Here is a 21,962-nt window from a genome sequence, read left to right on the forward strand (position 1 = left end):
ATTTCAAATCAAAAATAAGTAACAAATTTTTTTGAAAAAAAAATTAACTTTTTATTATAAAATATTTTTATTTTGGTTGTGTTATTTGTTGTTAAAACAGTTCCACTTTCCTGGAGAAAAAACTAGGTGGATATATTTGTCACTCGGGTAGTTCAGTGGTTTAGAATCTTTTATTTTGGAAATAATTCCATAGCATGAGAAAGATTGGAGATATTTTCATCAGTGCTGAGGTGTTTTTGGGTAAATTTTTGATTTCGTAGCTAGAATTGGGGATGGCCCCCCAAGTTCTCAGCTCGTGCCTACAAAATGTTAAAAAAAATCGTCAAGAAATGTTATTAAATTGCACGAGTACATATGGATATTTTTACTTCATTTACCTATATTGGTTGATATTGCAATATCTAGTGATTAAGTTCAAACATTTTTTTATAATAGCCATAAATTGGCCAATCTTTTAATACTTGTTAAATTTCTCCAAAATCTACTAACTTTTTAGCCATTTCTCTCTTCCAACCCTGTTAACTAACATTAACTGCTTTACTAATGTTATTTAAAAGTTATATTAAAGTAGAAAAAAAACAACTCTGTTTTTTTGGTTTTTTGTTTTGTTACATTTATTCTGCATAGTTTTTTGTTTTGATCGGTTTTATTGCATTTTTTTCTATTTAAAATGAATTAAAATTAACTTAAACATTAATTAAAAACAAATTAAACAACTAAATTATTAAAAAAAAAGTAAATATTTTAACAAATTTTATCGAGTAATATAGAGTTGGAGGAATTTTCCGTTTAAAATTTTAAAAAGTAAAAAACATCAAGGACATACAATAACAAATTTTAAATATTAGTGTTAACAGTCATTTTCACGACAAGCAGTATAGGTGGCAAACAATAGATTGTACGAGGGAAAATTGCAGCATTGCATATCGGCTCTTTGCCACTGGCTGTAGGTGGTGTTTTCCAGTTCACGCATGGTGGCATAAGCCTCGGAAGATTTATTAGCAAAGATGGTAATGATGAATTTGGAAGGTAAAAATGTGCGCAAAACACGTTGTATCAACTCGGCATAATTGGCCAAAGCCACATTCGATTCAAAACTAACATAGGAGAATTCCTTTTCTGGTGTTATGTGTATGGTCATGTATTCACCCAGCTGATTAATGCCATTCATGGAATAGCCACAGGGCTCGAACAGAAAATCATCGATTTCCATATCGGGTAAAATTTCATGGATTTTCGATTTCACTGTAGCCTCTTTGCCATCCTGGCAACAAAGTTTGGTAAATACATTCATTACCATGGGATCTAGATTCTCCATTAAAATTTCAATAGTTTGATCGGCATCCGAATTATGTTTTTGCTCGATCTTGGGCAATTCTAAGAGATCTGCCTTAATTTCCCTCTCCGGATGACTTAAGGTATAGAGATACCAGCAATCCTTATTGATTTGTCCCAAACAATAGGTTTGGCCACCCTCAAAAATAGAATCCAGAAACTTAACTTCCTCACAGAACATGCGATGCGGCAATAATTGCAATTCTGGCCGGGCAAAATTCTTGCGTGAATAAAAGAAATCGGAAATTTCATTGAAACCCATATCGGCTGCCAGTTTCATTAAGGGTTTCAAGCAGTTCAAGGGTGTTGTTGTGCCACATGTTTTCAAAATCCAACGTCTTTTCGACACAAACATGCTAGACTCACTTAAAACATAAGCATCCACTTCACTGTTTTTGGTAAAACTTATTATTTCACATTTCACCGCTTGCAATTTCTTGTCCCACACTTCTTTGGTAATTCTTCTCAAGTCAGCCTCATCGTCCAAAGGAGGTTGCTTAAACCACACTTCCACTAATTTCTCGACACCTTCAAAATAATGTTCACCCATTCTCTAGACACTGTACGACTGAGACTGACTATCACCAACTACAGCTTATCTTTTACTGAATCTTGTCTATATTCTATAGAACTTCCTCTATTATTAATGTCGTTGTATTGTGTTTAATGTTGATTACACACGTGTCGTTTTATTAATAATTTTGTAATAATCTATTTATCAGCTAGTTGGTTTGTTTGTCTCAAGTTTTTTTTGTTAGATTCTTTTAAAATTTGTTTATTTATATTTACTGGAATTTGTCATGTTTTTGTTGTGCAAAAATTTTTATTATCTGCTAACATTTGGTTGGTATGTTTGTTGTTGCTGCTGTTGTTGTTTTTGGATACAAATAGTTTATTTTGCTCTGTGACCGTGTTTACACAATAATTTGATAAGAATTTTTTTACAGATGATTGATGTTCAATTGTGTAAAATTTGACAGAAATGTTATTAACATTTTTGGTGTAAACTTGGCAGCACTTTTTGTAGCTCATGTAAATTAGTTTAATTATACACAGTGAGGGACAAAAAATACGAAAATCAATTTATTTTATTTATTATTATTAATAATTAATTATCCTAGAGTTTGCAAAATTAAAAATATTCACTATTTCGCTACTGACAAATAATGGAAACTTTTAAACTTCTGCAAGAAAGAAGTGTAAGTAAATAAATAAAACGAAAATAATATTTAAAAGAACGATGTAGATCCTGTTTACAGTTATTTTATTTTTAAATTCTGGTAATTTTTCACAATTTCTTTTTCTAAGTTTCATAATAATAAAATTGCTTTTTTTCAAAGTTAACGAAATGGCTAAATAAAGAAAGTTAAATTTGTGAAGTCTTAAATAATAAAAAATAATTAACGATTTTTAAAAGCTGGTTTTTAAAACAAAGAAAAAAATATCAATAAAAATAATAATTATAAAGAAATTTCGTGAGACCGGTTCTGTAAAAACTCAACATTTAGGTGGAAGGACCTCGTAAGACTACTCCTTGACAAGATAATAATAATTAAAAATAATTAAAAATAAATAAATAAAATAAATAAATAATTTAATAGCGAGAGAGTTCAAGAAATTCCCAAAAATAACTCCTCGAGAGGTTGTTTGTTAATAGCCTAAAATTAGAAATAAGTACCCGAACAGTTAGTCGCAATGAGGCTGGTCTTGGTTGCTATCGTCCTGTGAAAAAACCACTCATTTCTAAAAAGAACCGTTCTGCTCGTCTACAATTTGCCAGGGATTATTTAAACTGGTGATACAGGAATGAATACTTACTTACTGTCTCTTTTCCGACGAATCCAAATACAATTTAAGAGGTAGTGGTGGGATAACATTTGTAAGAAAGACTACCTCTACCAAAGGGAATAAATAAGATTAGATCCAAAGTACACAAATAGACTGTAAAGTTTGGCGGTGGCAATATTATGGTATGGGGATGTTTTTCATTAAAAATTTTATTTTTACTAGCTAGCGCAGCCAACAAAAAATAAATTTCACGAGCCGCACCGCCGCCGCTCACCGGCGGCTGCATATATTTTTTTAGCCAGTCAAATTTGAAAAATGTCAAAAATTAACAGTGAAATTTCGACAAATGTTATTAACAGATAGAAAAAAACAACTCTGTGTTTGTTTGTGCAAACTAAAAAATTTGGCAGCACTTTTTTAGTGTTGACAAAACGAACGATATTTTTTTTTGTTCAAAAAAATTCCCATATTCTTTTTTTTAAAGTTCGCATAAATACCACGAACCCGATTTTCTAGGAAAAGCAACGTGGGGTGGGTGGGTGTTAGTGATGCTGCGGCAGAGAGCGGCCACACAGTACGGTGTGACAGAGAGAGACAGAAGAAAGAAGAAAGAGCAGCAGAGAGGAAGAGACACGGACAGAGAATAGAGTGCATGGAGGGGGGGAGGAAGGAAGGAAGGGAAAAACCGGGCAGGGGAAAAAATCTCGCCCGGCATACAAGATTTTTTTATTTTTTTGTGGTGAGAAAAAAAAGTGTGGTGAATAAAAATCGTGGTGAATAACAAATAGTGGTGAATAAAAAAATCGTGGTGAGTTGAGAAAAAAAGTGTGGTGAATAAAAATCGTGGTGAATAACAAATAGTGGTGAATAAAATAATCGTGGTGAATAACAAATAGTGGTGAATAAAAAAATCGTGGTGAGTTGAGAAAAAAAGTGGTGAATAAAAATCGTGGTGAATAACAAATAGTGGTGAATAAAAAAATCGTGGTGAGTTGAGAAAAAAAGTGTGGTGAATAAAAATCGTGGTGAGTTTTTTTAAATTCACCACAAATACCGTTATGTCAAATTTTTCAAGGTCCATTTGCAAATTCGTCATCCTAAAAGTATGCAATGTGCTTTTTTTAAAGTTTTTTTTTACGTTGGTTGTTGAATTTGAAAGGTTGGTTGGTGGTTGGTTGTTTTTGTTTGTTTGTCTCCCTGTCTCGTCCGTCGTCCTTCCAAGTCCTTCACCACTATTTTTTATCATAGTACAAACAAGTGAATATAATTTTGACACTTGTTATTTATTTATTATTATAACAGATAGAAAAAACAACTCTGTGTTGTTTGTTTTGTGCAAACTAAAAAATTTGGAAGCACTTTTTTAGTGTTGACAAAACGAACGAAATTTTTGTTCAAAAAAATTCCCATATTCTTTTTTTTTAAGTTCGCATAACCACGAACCCGATTTTCTAGGAAAAGCAATGTGGGTGGTGGTGGGTGCTGCGGCAGAGAGCACACAGTTACGGTGACGAAAAGAAGAAGACAACAACCAACAACGCCAAAGCAGCAGAGAGAGAGACGACACGGACAGTGGAAGGAGGGGGAGGAGGAAGGAAGGAAGGGAAAAAACGGGCAGGGGAAAAAAATCTCCCCCGGAATACAAAAAATTTTTTTTATTTTTTGTGGTGAGAAAAAAAAGTGGTGAATAAAAATCGTGGTGAATAAAAATCGTGGTGAATAACAAATAGTGGTGAATAAAAAAATCGTGGTGAGTTTTTTTTAAATTCACCACAAATAAATACCGTTATGTCAAATTTTTCAAGGTCATTGCAAATTCGTCATCCTAAAAGTATGCAATGTGCTTTTTTAAAGTTTTTTTTTTACGTTGGTTGTTGAATTTGAAAGGTCTGTCTGTCTCGTCGTCCTTCCAAGTCCTTCACCACTCACTATTATTAATTAATTTTATTTATCACAAACACCCACCCACACCAAGCTTTTTTACAAAATAACAAACAAACAAAAACAAAAATCAAATTTTTAATTCTTACTGGATGTTGTAATTAATATTTTGAAATGGAATTAATTAATTTAATATTAATTAATAATAATTGATTTTTATAAAAAAATTTGATTTCAAAAAAGATTGTCTCACTGTAAAATAAATATTCGCATTCAATTAATTACTAACCCCAGGCTTTTTTTATATTTTTTAAAGACATATTACTTTATTTACTTATTTACACTTACTTATTTATTACTTACTCACTCCTCAACATTAATAATATTTTAAAAAAAAATTGTGAAATCGATCGAAATCATATTTTGAATTCGATCACCGACCGGTTTGTATGAATTTGAAAATATTGCTTTTCGTATCATAAATAAAAAATCAACCATCTCTTTCTCTAGATGAATTTAAAAAATCAATAATAATAATAATAAAAACAAATTAAATTCAACAAGATTAAAAAAAAATAAATAAAAAAAATAGTTTTTTGTTTAAAAAAAAATCTCAGAAACAAAAAAAATTTTGCAAATTTCGCAAAATCTCTATTTTCAAGCGATTTTTGACAGATTTTTTTTATTCAACGGGTTTGAAGGGAAAAAAATGGCAGCACTGGTAAAAGCTCAGCTGAATTCTGTATTTCATCAAACTAGAGATGCAAAATATAGATAACTTTGATTACTCAAAAAACATGTGAGTACTCAATAATAAAAAATGTTTATTTTATACATTAAGAAAGATATCTGTTGAAATCATTTTGCTAAAAGCTTTTTTACAAGCTATATATATTTGTCTCCAGAATTTTGCCTATTTTACAGATATCTAAAACCCCTAAAAACATTTAGTATTTGCTTTTTGTTACCAAGTACCCGACAAAAATAGTCAGTATTTAGTACTCTATAACCAAATACTTTTGCAACCCTATACATCAAATCCTATCAGTGTATGCGTGCCAGTGCGGTAGTGGAAAGAAGAAAAAAAGTTATAATTTTTGTACAACGTCGTCCATCGTTCGTCGCCAGTATAAAATATTGCAGAAAATTTGGTGTTTCTAAGCTTAATCAATAACAAATAAACAAATTAATTAATGCCTACAAACGACAACAGCCCGCAGATTACAAAAAAGTAAACGGTAATGATTTTTTCAATCACAAACGCAAAAATAAGATTATTCTAACGAAACATACAGAATGAAAAATTTCTAAAGATTTTTTTTCTACGTGCGAGAAGGTGATGGCTGCCTTTTTTTCAATTTTTACTGCCTACAAAAAAAATTTCACATATAGATGAGTATATGTATATAAAGGAAAAAAATACATATACATTGCTGAAAGAGAGCTCTCAACGAAAGAGAGTGAGAAAGCAATACTGTAAAAAAGTGTGAGACAAAGAGCCGCTATTAAAACTAAAAAAAACGGAATGTAGAATAAAAGAAAAATCGAAGAAAAAATCGAACAAACGTTAAAGTGACAAATCGAATAATATATAAAAAAAAACGAAAAGAAAAACTTGACAAAACCAGGAAGAAGAAGCAACAAAATTTATTACAGAAGTGAAAAAATTTTTATAGCTAAAATTTGTAAAGTTAAAAAATTGTATACGGTGTAAAAAGTCTTAATGGAAAAATAGTGTTGAAATTAAGCAAAAAAAATATAACAAAAAAATTGCTAGAATTTAGACAAAGTTGTAAGGTAAAATAAGGCAATTGTTATAAAAGTTTAACTAAAAAAGTGCTGAACGTCGGTGGTGGTAATAAAAAGTGTGAAAAAATTGTTAAAAAAATAATTTTCAAACGGATGGAAACTAAAAGAAATTATGAAATCTAAAGCCAGGTTTTTGCCAAAAATACAACAAAAATAAGTCTTTATATAAAAAACACATTGCAAAAAAGTGGTATTGGTGGGTGAGCGTTAAAGCTTAAGTAAATCCTATGAATTATTTAATTAATAATGCTGAATGTATAAGAATTTTTTTTTTTGCCAAAAAATATCCTTGAAAATTTTTTACAGTGAAAGAAAAAAAACGCTTTAAGAGAGACGTATGATTTTGTAGGAAAAGAAAAAAATTTCTATACTAAGTAGGTGAATTCGTAGGAGTGAAAGAGATAGTTATATAAAGCTTTAAATGAAAATGTGTTATAAACTTAAACAAAAATACAACTCTGTTGCAATTAGACTTTGGCACTTGTGTGTTTTTTTTTAGCAAGTGTATGTCACCAATAGCAAAGAAGAAAGGAAAAGGAATAAAGAGAAAGACACTAGAAGAAAAATGAGATATATCGAGCAAACGAAACAAAGTGAAAATTGAAACAATTGTTTAAAAAAAATCTATTAATTAGTTTAATATTCTTTAAAATTTAAAGGACATTGGTTAATATTTAGAGATAATTAAAGAGTTTTTGTTTTATAATAATTTTATAAGCTAATTTTTTGTTATGTATAAAATGTGTTTCTAGGTTTTCTTTTTATTATGCCAGCGTTGCTGTATTTCGTTAGTTCGTTTTTTACCAAAAAATTTTTCCTATGCTGTTATTGCGTCTTAAGAAATTCTGTTGGTCTTTTTTTAATCTATCTACAATTTGTTAGTAGATCTTGTGTTTAGTTGAAAATTTTTTTTTAGTGAGAAGTTAAAAATTTAATTGAAAGTTAATTTGTTTTGTGTTTTATGATTTAAACAATTCTTTTCATTTCTGTTATGCACTTATTTTTTGTGTAATTGTTCTTAGTGCAACAGAGATGGCTGCTGATGGTTATTAACTGTTATAAAATTTTTTTTTTTGTATGCAAATTTCAATTACATTTTTTTTGTTGTAAAAATTTGTTCTAATCAGGGGAAGTAAGCTTAGGAAGGGCTTAGTTTTTTCAGTAATAATTAAACAAATTAGTTTTTTTTAATAAAATTCTGCAACAAAAGCCTTAATATGTAGAAATTATATATTAATATAAGATATTTATAACAATCTAAGTTTAAAATGAAACTCATTTACATTTCTAACAAAAAAATCTCAAATTAAAATCTAAAATAATCTTAAATATAATAATTATATTATTCAAGACATAAATTAAACTTGCTATTAACTTGAATTCCATTAAAAATATTTATTGGCAAAGTTATCTCAATAAGAATTTTTAATGGAATTCAAGTTGAAAGCAAGTGTAATTCAAGCTTTCAATTATAGTCAAGCAATTGAATTACAGTTGTGTAACACTTTATAACAAAAGAAAAAATTCTCCAGTCAAAAGAAAACCTAAATTTAAGCCATATGTTTTTGAAGTTTAAAATATAATTACATTTGCATTAAAGTCAAATTTCAACAAAATGTTCCAGTGCATGAATTTTTGAGGCTTTGGTCCTTACTGGTATAAAACTATTTCGATAATTTTAAAAATATTGTTGTTGAGTATAATTTAAGCCATATTTGGCCCCAAGGACATTTATTTTAAATAATATGGAAGATTTTGATTACATTTTATACAAAATATCAAATATTATGAAAATTTTAACAAAAAAATCTACATTTTGATGGAGGAATACATTATAAATAACTTTTTCAATTTGATACCGATGTAGACTTTTTATTTTGACTAAAATATTTAGCGAACTATGTCGGATGTTATTTTTTCTTTTAAATTTGAAGCAGGCTGAATATATTTTGTTGCTATTTAAACAGCTAAAATTTACATTATTTTTATAAGAACCTAATAGAGAAATTAAATATTTTTTTTTGTAGCGTATTACCACTTTTAGTAGATTTTAGGTTTCAATTGCTATTTGCAAAATACTAGTTCGATTATATTGAATTTTAGCAGTCGTCGATAATATTTAAAATGTTTTTATTTAATTTATTTCGTTGACCTAACAGACAAATGCATTATTCTTTAAAGCAATTGGAAATTAAAATTATCTTCGTTTGTTTACATTTTACTTTTCTTATTGGTTGTCTTGGCAGGGTTGTATATAACTGAGTTATTGCACTAAGCCAGGGTTGTTATATTAAGTATTTTACTCCTTTCTATACTTGACAGATATTTATCATAACAATTAATGACGTTTGTTGACAGGACAAAGTTGTCTGAGCTGAATCACTAACAATTTTGTTATAACGTTGCAATAAATGGTTAGTTTAGTTTAATATTTTATCTCTTGACATTCGCAAGGGATGGGAGAACTATTCGGCTGGTCACGAGGGGTATAACGTTATACTGAGCTAAACTCTTGAGTTATATATCCAATTTGACTTTTGTTTGGTACTCCACCAGTCCTTCAATACGAGTTTTGCATTACAAAATATATTTTTATTTATATTAATTAATTTTATTTTAACCAAAAATTAAGCATGTGGTCAATGCAAAAAGCCTCACAATCCTCGAAGGCAGCGAAAAGGGAAGACATGATTACCCTTAAGCGATTATGGCAATGACGCGCGAGCACTTTCTCAACCCAGAGCTGAATTACGACTCCTAATAAATGGTTACTAGGTATATCTGATAATTTTATCTCTTGACACTCATGACAAAACTTTATATAAGTTTGTCCTCTCGATTTCTAATTTCTACATTTTTCATTTGCAATCACATAAAATATCTATATTCGGAATCCTAGTAGACAGCAGATGCGATATAACAATGTTTGTCTGTGTGTTGAAATCAACAATATGGATATCTAATGATAGACATTTCAAAGAATTTTTGAACGAATCATAAAACAACATAAAAAACAATTTTTTCACACAAAATTCTTTTTTTCACCACAAGATCTTTTCAATCTTTATCAAACTATATAAGATTCGCTATAGGCGAATACTGTTTTACTTCTACTGGTTTATAATTTTTGGGTAGATTTTTTTATTTTAGTTTAAAAGTTATTTTTTAATTAGTAGTTTATCTATAAAGTTTTCACACGTTACGATAGTTATTGTTTACCCTATAATACATATTATTTATTTTTTAACAAATTAATATTTAAATCAACATGGCGCGATGCAATTTTATTTACCCATTTCTCTAATCTTATCAATAAATTAATCTTTTCCGTTTTAGGTAATAGACTAGCTGGCGTTGCTAACAATATAAAATGAAACAGTTAATAGATATTTAAATTTTTTAATTTATGGTTTTTAAATAAACCTATTGAAAAGTTAGAGGGAGTAGGTATAGATTTAGGAAAATATTAGAGTGGTTTGAGGATGAATTATGGTACACATGTTTTAAAGATTTGAATATTATAAAGCAACTTTTAAAGTTTTGTTAGGAGGTAGTACAGAAAATTGTATAATTTTTAAAAGAAACTAATAACTAAACTTTTGTTATCGTAAACAGCTGTTTAGGAGAGAGATCTCTATTAAGTACCTATGCAGTTAAAAAAGAAGCCTGATGACAACATAGCGACATTTGGTCAACTGTCAGTTGGAAAATTTAATTTGTATGGAAAATGCCAGTTCAGTACTCTTACCAACCTGCTATTTTTGTGTTCTTGAGCTTATTGCTAAGTTTTTTTTTTTAATTTTATATCATAAAATTGATTTCCCTTTAATTTATAGAATTTATACTCTGAAAATATTTCAAAAATAATATTTTTTAAAAGCTAAGGGTTTTATTTTCATTTCATTGATTTCTTAACCTAACAATTGCATGTTTTTGGCTAATAAAACTTGTTCCTAACTTTATAATCAATACAATTCCTTATGTAGAATATAAACAAGTCAAAAATAATATAGAAAACATGAGTATGACAAAGTTTTCCTAAAACTATGTTACGAAAAACAATACAAATACTTTATAAACCTAGAAATTTCTAGGAAAAATAACTTTATTTAAACCTTTATGGTTAACTTGAATTAAAAGTAAAATATATTAATAGGAAAACTTTTTTTGGGGAGTTTCTTCCAGGAATTTTCTTACCTAATACAGAGTTTCTATATCATTTCAACAGGTATTTCTTCCTTAGCTAACCTTACATTCAAATTAATTTTCTTTGAAAAAACTTTTTAGTTTGAAAACTCCATGAAACCCTTTTTTATTCCCTCTCTCTCATAACCATTACTGTTTATTTGCTCTTTATAAAACACTTTAACAAAAACCATTGCATATTTTTAGGCTTCCTAACCATAAACTACACTCACAATTAGTATTTTTCTTGCTGTTACACAGTTATTTTACCCTTTAGCTTATTTTGCTCTATAGAAATTGTAATAAGTTCCTTTCCTTTTTTTGTTGTTCTGTTGTTATATTGTGTGAAAAGTTAATTGAATTTTATTGTTTCACACGAGTTTGACGTTGACAACAACTAGTAAAAAAGAAAACAACAAAAAACCCTATTAAATTTAGAATTCTCTACTACAGCCAGGTACTACATATTTGTTATTGCTGCGTTTTTATTTTTTTTGTTCTTCTACACATTTCAATATTATACGCTTCGTATAGTAGATTCATTGTTTTGTGAAAATGACGTACATTGCTGCAAGTGTTTTAATAGTTGGCGAAAACTTAAAACTGAAATTCATACATACAAACATACCTCTACATTTAACAAAAAGCAATAAAATATCATACAAATTCTTGCAAGAAATGCTAATATTATTATTTGCAGCAAAAAAGGGGTCGTATGAATTAAACTTATTACAAATAAATTACATAGAAAATCTATAAACTCATAAATAAATTTAATAAATTGCAAATTTTCTTCCCTTATGCTTTTCTTATATATATATTTTAATGATAGCTCATTATTATCATACAACACTCTGGCTTTATAAATGAAGATGTATAATTTTCTTGTCACTCAGCTGTCATTAACAAATACTTAAATTGTTATCCTTCCTCGTTTGTCGTTGGCTGTATTCATGCATACACTTAAATATTAACCGCACTTGATTTCTTTTTATTCTTTTTTTTTTGTTGCTTCTGTTGTATGTCTTCCTTGTAACACCCACAATTTTATTGTGTGATTTTTTTTTACATCTTTTTGCTCTCTCTTTCTTATGGTCTCAATTCGTTTGAAATGAAAGGAGGTAATAATATGATAAAATATTGTGAGTGGTCATTAGATACAAATCTTCAGTGATGTCCTTATTTAGGATGATTTCGAACCTTAAAGATGTTATAAGGCAGTCCTTTAACTTCAACAGAACTAGAACAGAACTAGAACAGAACTAGAACAGAACTAGAACAGAACTAGAACAGAACTAGAACAGAACTAGAACAGAACTAGAACAGAACTAGAACAGAACTAGAACAGAACTAGAACAGAACTAGAACAGAACTAGAACAGAACTAGAACAGAACTAGAACAGAACTAGAACAGAACTAGAACAGAACTAGAACAGAACTAGAACAGAACTAGAACAGAACTAGAACAGAACTAGAACAGAACTAGAACAGAACTAGAACAGAACTAGAACAGAACTAGAACAGAACTAGAACAGAACTAGAACAGAACTAGAACAGAACTAGAACAGAACTAGAACAGAACTAGAACAGAACTAGAACAGAACTAGAACAGAACTAGAACAGAACTAGAACAGAACTAGAACAGAACTAGAACAGAACTAGAACAGAACTAGAACAGAACTAGAACAGAACTAGAACAGAACTAGAACAGAACTAGAACAGAACTAGAACAGAACTAGAACAGAACTAGAACAGAACTAGAACAGAACTAGAACAGAACTAGAACAGAACTAGAACAGAACTAGAACAGAACTAGAACAGAACTAGAACAGAACTAGAACAGAACTAGAACAGAACTAGAACAGAACTAGAACAGAACTAGAACAGAACTAGAACAGAACTAGAACTAGAACAGAACTAGAACAGAACTAGAACAGAACTAGAACAGAACTAGAACAGAACAGAACTAGAACAGAACTAGAACAGAACTAGAACAGAACTAGAACAGAACTAGAACAGAACTAGAACAGAACTAGAACAGAACTAGAACAGAACTAGAACAGAACTAGAACAGAACTAGAACAGAACTAGAACAGAACTAGAACAGAACTAGAACAGAACTAGAACAGAACTAGAACAGAACTAGAACAGAACTAGAACAGAACTAGAACAGAACTAGAACAGAACTAGAACAGAACTAGAACAGAACTAGAACAGAACTAGAACAGAACTAGAACAGAACTAGAACAGAACTAGAACAGAACTAGAACAGAACAGAACTAGAACTAGAACTAGAACAGAACTAGAACTAGAACTAGAACAGAACTAGAACAGAACTAGAACAGAACTAGAACAGAACTAGAACAGAACTAGAACAGAACTAGAACAGAACTAGAACAGAACTAGAACAGAACTAGAACAGAACTAGAACAGAACTAGAACAGAACTAGAACAGAACTAGAACAGAACTAGAACAGAACTAGAACAGAACTAGAACAGAACTAGAACAGAACTAGAACAGAACTAGAACAGAACTAGAACAGAACTAGAACAGAACTAGAACAGAACTAAAACAGAACTAGAACAGAACTAGAACAGAACTAGAACAGAACTAGAACAGAACTAGAACAGAACTAGAACAGAACTAGAACAGAACTAGAACAGAACAGAACTAGAACAGAACAGAACAGAACAGAACTAGAACAGAACAGAACAGAACTTGAACAGAACAGAACTAGAACAGAACTAGAACAGAACTAGAACAGAACTAGAACAGAACTAGAACAGAACTAGAACAGAACTAGAACAGAACTAGAACAGAACTAGAACAGAACTAGAACAGAACTAGAACAGAACTAGAACAGAACTAGAACAGAACTAGAACAGAACTAGAACAGAACTAGAACAGAACTAGAACAGAACTAGAACAGAACTAGAACAGAACTAGAACAGAACTAGAACAGAACTAGAACAGAACTAGAACAGAACTAGAACAGAACTAGAACAGAACTAGAACAGAACTAGAACAGAACTAGAACAGAACTAGAACAGAACTAGAACAGAACTAGAACAGAACTAGAACAGAACTAGAACAGAACTAGAACAGAACTAGAACAGAACTAGAACAGAACTAGAACAGAACTAGAACAGAACTAGAACAGAACTAGAACAGAACTAGAACAGAACTAGAACAGAACTAGAACAGAACTAGAACAGAACTAGAACAGAACTAGAACAGAACTAGAACAGAACTAGAACAGAACTAGAACAGAACTAGAACAGAACTAGAACAGAACTAGAACAGAACTAGAACAGAACTAGAACAGAACTAGAACAGAACTAGAACAGAACTAGAACAGAACTAGAACAGAACTAGAACAGAACTAGAACAGAACTAGAACAGAACTAGAACAGAACTAGAACAGAACTAGAACAGAACTAGAACAGAACTAGAACAGAACTAGAACAGAACTAGAACAGAACAAGAACCTGAACAAGAACCTGAACCTGAACAAGAACCTGAACCTGAACAAGAACCTGAACAAGAACCTGAACAAGAACCTGAACAAGAATCTGAACAAGAACCTGAACAAGAACCTGAACAAGAACCTGAACAGGAACCTGAACAAGAACCTGAACAAGAACCTGAATCTTAATAAGAACCTTAACAAGAACCTGAACAAGAACCTGAACAGGAACCTGAACAAGGACCTGAACAAGAACAAGAACCTGAAGTGGAAGGTGAAATTGAACTAGAACCTGAACTAGAACCTGAACAAGAACCTGAAGTGGAAGATAAACTTGAACTAGAACTCGAACTAGAAACTGAACTAGAACCCGAACTTGAACTAGAACCTGAACTAGAACCTGAAAAAAAACCTGAACAAGGAGCTGAACCTGAACAAGAACTTGAAGAAGAACCTGAACAAGAACTTGAACAAGAACTTGAACAAGAACCTGAACAAGAACAAGAACATGAACAAAAACCTGAACTAGATCCTGAACTAGAACCTGAACTAGAACCCGAACTAGAAAACTAGAATCTGAACTAGAACCTGAAGTGGAAGATGAACTTGAACTAGAACTCAAACTAGAACCTGAACTAGAACCCGAACTTGAACAAGAACCTGAACTAGAAGCTGAACAAGAACCTGAACAAGAAGCTGAACAAGAACCTGGACAAGAACCTGAACAAGAACCTGAACAAGAACCTGAACAAGAACTTGAACAAGAACCTGAACAAGAACTTGAACAAAAACCAGAACTAGGTCATGAACTAGAACCTGAACTAGAATATGAACTAGAACCTGAAGTACAAGCTATACTAGAACCTAAACTAGTACCCGAACTAGAACAAATCTATAACCTGAACTAGAACCTGAACAAGAACCTGAACTAGAACCTGCTCTAAAACGTGAACTTAAATCTGAACTAGAACCTGAACTAAAACCTTACCTAGAACCTGAAGTTGAACCTGAACTAGAAACTGAAGTACAAGCTAAACTATAACCTGAACCTGAACTAGAACCTAAACTAGAACCTGAAATTGAACCTGAACTAGAACCAGAACTTGAATCTGAACTAGAACCTGAACTAAAACCTGAACTAGAACATGAACGTTAACCCGAACTAGAACCTGAACTAGAAACTGAACTAGAACCTCAAATAACCTGAACTAAAATCTGAACTAGAACCTGAAGTACAAGCTAAACTAGAATCTGAACTAGAACATGAACCAGAACCTGAACTAGAAACTGAACTATATCCTCAAAATCCCTGAACTAGAACCTTAAAGACAAGCTAAACTAGAACCTGAACTGGAACCTGAACTTGAACTAGAACCTGAAATAGAACATGAAATAGAATCTGAACTAGAACCAAATAGAAATTTCTGAAAAACAATTTGAAAATTCAGAAATACATTTAGAAAGTTTAAAAAGATAAATTAAAAAGTCTGAAATACAATTGGAAATTTCAGAAATAAAGTTGGAAAATTCTGAAATACAATTAGAAATTTCTGAAATACAAATGGAATCTACTGAAATATAATTGGAATATTCTGAAATACAATTAGAAAAATCTGAAATATGTATAATTGGAAATTTCTGAAATTCAGTTTTAAATTTCTGAAATTCAGTTTTAAATTTCTGAAATACAATTAGAATCATCTGAATTACAATTGTAAATGGTGTAGAAAAGAGATTTTTTTTTTAAATTTTTTATCATAATTAATCCTTTAATGCTTTTAGCATTTTAAAATTGCTAAATACTTGTTTGAAATTTAGTTAGAATATTATTTTTAAAAATATTCAGAAAAATATAATTTGATAATTAACCATTTTATGCACTTGGGGTCATCATTATCTAACAGTAAATTTCAAATGAGTCGCTTCTTATATCATATTACAATTCTAGGTAATACTTTTCTAAAATTTTAACAAAATTCTGTACAATAAATCACAATATTTACTTCGTTCCCCTATTCTCCGGATTTAGCAACGAGTTACTATATCTTGTTTCCAAATATATTTATTAGAATTATTTAAAAGTAATGTATGTAAATGTAAATCTTTGTTAATTAGAAAATTTAAAATTTCTTGTAATATTATACTCTTGCTTTATAATACTTCTATTAAGTTATTAAACTGAATTTCAAATAACTTTACCACTTAATTAAACATCACATTCTTTGAAATTTCTTCTTTGCTTTTTAATATTTATTTATTTATTTCTTTTGCTGTAATTAAAATATTACACAATTTATTTACTCAACACAAATTTATATGGGGTTTCCTTTCATTCATTTCTTTTACATTTTACTACTGCTTTTTTTTTGCCTTTTCATAATAGTTATTTGCCATTTAATGTATTGTAATTTAATGTGAATTTTGCTGTTTTTTTTTTGTAAAGTATATTTCGCTTTAAATTACTTTAGTTGTTAGTTAGTTCCATTCTCCACACATGTTCAATGATGAGCATGCGCTAAATATTAAATGTAATTTCTTGTACTGTAACCAAGAGGGTTTCGTTTTAGTTTTTTTTTCTTTTTATTTCATTTTATTTTCATGATTATATTGCTATTTTTTCCTTACTTTACATTTAGCGAGCTGTAAATACTGAATATGTATGTTAAGCTAGGGAGAAAAACAAAATGTTTAAAACGCACTGACTGACATGTCATATGTCAAAATGACATGTTATACTGCTGGGTTGTTATTGTTGTTTTATTTTTTCTTGCTGCAGTATAAAATTCTTTTAGATGTTTAAAATATTATTTTTCTTTTAACAAGAGTAAATCAAAGTAAATTATAGTAAAATGTTTGTTTGTAATTTTTTATTTTTTTTTTTGTAAGAAATCAATAGAAAATGCCTTAAAGTAGGCAGTATATTTTGAGTATACTTAGAGGTATTGTTTATGATCAAAAGTATGCCACCATAAATTGTGTTTAAAGATAAAAAGCAAGTAAAAACTATGAAAAGAAAAGTGTCTTTATAATATTTTTTTAAATGGAAGGGGAATCAGTTTAAGTGTATTAAAACGAGTTTTACTAAAAATAATTGGTGTTAATTTTACAACTAAAAGTGGGTTAGATTTTATTGTATATCGAATTCAATTAATCCAATATTTCACTTTATAGATTTATTGGTTTGAAATGAATGAACATATTTTTTGGAAAACTACGACTTTTGGGTCATTGTATGAAAATCACCGGAGCCTGGACAACTCATTGACGTTGTAAACGGACTTGTAGTATGATAACCATAAATTCCATTTTGCCCTCTTGAGATCTCCTTTATTTTTATTGAAATTCTGTGAGCTTGGCCTTATTGAACAACATTCATTGAACGCAAAGTTTTTTGGTCCATCCCTTAGTTTCCTTCCGCCTGCTTGGAAATTTATCTGCACGCTAGCAACTTCTTTGATCTTGTCATGTTTCAAGTACCGAAACCATAATTGACAACCCCCAAGAATTGAAGGAAATCCCTCCTGGTTTTCTCTTCGCACACGATAGGTTCTTCTTGAATTAGGACCTCGTCCTTCTTGGATTGGATGATGAATTTTGCCAATTCTGCAGAATTTCCCTCCCTCACAGCGGAGACGATTTATCTGCACACTAGCAACTTCTATGGTGTCAAGACCAAAATTAACAACCCACTTCACCGTATCCAAGAATTAAAGGAAATCCCTCCCGGTAATCTCCTTTTATACCATTGAGGTAACTCTCAATGGTCGCTAAGGAGATTACAGTTCTGTTTGGCCAGTATCGCCAGTATGGTTTCCATAGGTCTTACAGTAGGTGGAAACCACACTGTCACTATTGACCTTAAAGGCAACTCAGAGGCGTGTAACACTTCCAGTTTTGAGTTTGGACTAAGTTCGGCAAACTTGCCATTTGAAGCCTTTAAGAATTCAAAGGAATTCTTATTGCCACAATTAACTATCTTGAGATACCCTTATCCCAATCAGTACCTTTGAAGGAAACATCCTCTGAATTGACTCTTAATTGTCTGCTTTTGGAATCCTTTAAGAGCTCTAGCAGGAGTTGAACCTCCAGACTTCACCGCTGCCAGAATCTTTAGTACCTTTGATGTGTAATTCTGAACAATTCGAGCTTTAAGGTTTGCATTACGGAGTACCTTTAAGGAACTAGTCGGAAGTTACCCTGCACTCTTAACCCTTGGTAAATTTGAAGGTGACGTTGATGGCCTACTGTTATCCACAGCTTAAGACCATAATTGACATCCCCTTCACCCCATCCAAGAATTGAAGGAAATCCCTCCCGCTGTTCTCCTTTTACACCATTCAGGTTACTAAGCTCCACTGGTTTGTAGGGAGATTACCGTTATGTTTGGCCAGTATCGCCAGTATGATTTCCATCGGTCTTACAGGAGGTGGAACCCACACTGTCACTATTGACTTAAAGACAACTCAGAGGTGTGTAACACTTCCAGTTTTGAGTTTGGACTAAGTTCGGCAAACTTGCCAGTTGAAGCCTTTAATAATTCAAAGGAATTCTTATTGCCACAATTAACTATCTTGAGATACCCTTAGACCAATCAGCCTCTTTTAAGGATACATCCTCTGAATTGCCTCTATAAACGCGATCTGGTCTATGATCCTACCTTCAACCTGTCGTAGATCGGTACTGATCTTCCTATCAGGATCATTCCGATCAATGACTGCTGCCTGAAAATGTTCATCCAGGCTCAAAGATTTCTTCATCTTCTTAGTTGATGAAGACGGCTGATCATCCCCAGATCTAGCTTTCTTAATTGTCTGTTTTTGAAAGCCTTTAAGAGCGCTAGCAGGAGTTGAACCTCCAGACTTAACCGATGCCGGGATCTTCAGGTACCTTTGATGTGTAATACTGAACACTTCCAGCTTTAAGGTTCCCATTATGGAGTACCTTTAAGGAATTAGTCGGAAGTTACCCTGCACTATTCACCCTTGGTACCTGTAAGGGTGACGTTGAAGACCTACTGCCATCCACAGCTCTTGACGAAGCCTTGAGCTCTTCAGCAGTTATAACACTACCTTCCTTATTTTCACCTAAGCTACGTTCTGTTGAGATCGCTGACCCTACACCCTTACGAGTGCTTGTCTGATCGACGTCAGTATTTGAATATTTGCAGTTACAGGACCGAAAATTCTTTCAAATTTAACGACTTTTTGAGAAGATACTTCTCTTTTGAGGTAAATGAAGACGGATCTCTCTTCTTCATCTTAGCCAGATAAGCTAGAGATTTCCGGGTTCTGCTCTTAGCTTACTCTTCCTTTGTTCGGCCGGTATTTAAAATATCACGTGAAAGGGTAATTGCCAACTCCTCCACGCGACCTGTCGAAAAAGATTGGCGTCCACAATACCATGTGGGCGACTTTCTAACTATTGATTCTTTTGGATTCCCTTGTCCTCATCGGTAGGAGGTGATCTCTATGCATACTGATGTCACAGTGATATCTAAGAGCTACTTTCTGGGATAAAGATAACCTACTTGTGTATCTTAAACTAAAACTGGTGTTTCTCTCCTCGAACTTTTAATGGTACTAGATGCTCCAAGATAATCTCTCGACAATTCCAGAAGACCCTCCACATCCACCCTCCACATCCACCATTCTTCACTATCCTGGCATGATGCGGGTAAGACCTCCCTCTAAATTACTATCCTCCCCAAAGGATTCTCCTTCGTCCCTGAAAGCCATAGCATCAAACCCAGATACCCCTTCATCAGTACCCACTTCCGTACCATCTACTACTACCACATACAATCACCTTCAATTCACGATTATGCACGTATTGACGGACCATCTCACCCAGTGTCGGCATGCTTGGACTAGGCATCTAATATATAACAGCGCTTTGTCTTGACGCTGAGGGGAGCTATTAGCGGTTAGTTTCTTTAAGCACTAACTAACCATACATGCCTTCGTCGCTGCTATCAACCACGTTTGCCTTAAAAGTGGGTAATAAAACAATGGAAACTTTTCCAAATATTTAACTAATAGATCAAAATCCACAAAAATTTTAAGGAATTTTTATTATTTTATTAATAGGGCGTAGATATGCATGGTTTTTTCTCGAACGTCCAAATACCATTTAGACTAGATGACTTTCCGAATCATACATTTGTCATTCGAGAAATGGACCTGTCCATTGACCTCCAAGGTCGTGTGATTTGACACATCTCGATTATTTCCTGTGGTGCCACATGATTTCACTGGTTTATGCTAATAAGCCAGCAACGATTGACGCCTTGGAGGCCATCAATGTTCGTGTTATTCGTGACATACGGCCAGTAATGCGGGGTGTCCATATGACTGAAATTATTTTCAAATTTTAAAGCGAATTATTGATCTTTCGAATAAATTTTTTTTTTTTTAATTTACTTTTTTGTGTAATTTTTTTTACAATTTAAGTTCTAAAAATATCCTTTATATAAAACTGAAAGTCTGATATAAAATAAATATATTTTTAACTTAAATTTTAAAGAGGAACGTTTTAGTAGTTAGAAAATCGTGACCTACTAAAATGTTTAGTTTTTATTTTAATTAATTCTAGCATTTTTTTTTTTCATTTAATAACTTAAATTATTTAATTATCTAGCTTTTATTGTCACGTTACAATTTAATTTTGATTTCTTTTTCGTCATCCATTCCTTTTTAAATAATTAATTTAATTTCCAAGCATGTCATATTTATTTCTTCATTGAACAATTGTGATTTGTCTAAGGCAATGCATTCAAAACACTGTATATCCGCTAAATAAAGTCTTATTATAATATAAATAATAAATGGTTATACAAGTTGAAACATGATTATTGTGGCTAGGTTTTTTTATAGAACTTTAATATTGATTTGTCATGTTAAAAAGGCTGGAACAGTCAGTTGTATTATTTAAGGGTTTGTTCTTTAAAATAGACTGATATTTTTAGACTTATAATATGTAGCTATAGAATTTTCGAAAAGGTGTTTAGTAAATATTATATTTTTCCAAAATTATTGGGCGTTATTGCTAGTGCCACTTTCAAAACATATTTTTATGAAGTAATTATAGCAAATTACCACAATATTATAAATTTAGATTGAGAGCTTGATAAATCTGTATAACAGTCCCTTGGTGTGGTATCTGAAAGGGTGATAAGAGGGCATACATAAAAAAATTGTATACTTTACATGTGTCAAACGAAGAATAGAAATTATCTCCTGAATATACACATTGAACAAATCTGCTAGATCGTGTTTGAAAGGACTCGGGCATAGCAGGATAATTGTCGGAGGTGATGCATATAAAACTCTTTAGACCTGAAAGTATTCCTCTTAATGGAAAAAGGGAACATATTTCATCTGAAATATTGATCGCGAAAGGTGTAAAGGTTCATTGTCATATTAAAAGTACGAGTATCAATTTTCATTGATTGCCTCTTCAATCATTTGCCATGTTAAAACACAGTAGAAATCCGAAATC

General features: G+C 31.4%; 2 protein-coding genes across 2 annotated transcripts; one reads left to right on the plus strand and one right to left on the minus strand.

Annotated features, from left to right (window-relative positions):
- Nucleotides 1–587: 587 nt before the first annotated feature.
- On the minus strand, nt 588–2,211 carry SamDC (S-adenosylmethionine decarboxylase). Its single transcript, XM_065509681.1, has one exon. It carries the CDS (start codon nt 1,883–1,885, stop codon nt 851–853), a length of 1,035 nt encoding a protein of 344 aa, XP_065365753.1. The 5' UTR covers nt 1,886–2,211; the 3' UTR covers nt 588–850.
- A 9,898-nt stretch (nt 2,212–12,109) lies between these two features.
- Nucleotides 12,110–15,038, plus strand: LOC135958676 (protein TsetseEP-like). The gene is made up of 2 exons (XM_065509566.1): nt 12,110–12,119; nt 14,671–15,038. Exons 1-2 carry the CDS (start codon nt 12,110–12,112, stop codon nt 15,036–15,038), a joined length of 378 nt encoding a protein of 125 aa, XP_065365638.1.
- Nucleotides 15,039–21,962: the final 6,924 nt, after the last annotated feature.

The sequence above is a fragment of the Calliphora vicina genome, chromosome 4 (assembly GCF_958450345.1).
Source record: "Calliphora vicina chromosome 4, idCalVici1.1, whole genome shotgun sequence".
Lineage (NCBI taxonomy): Eukaryota > Metazoa > Arthropoda > Insecta > Diptera > Calliphoridae > Calliphora > Calliphora vicina.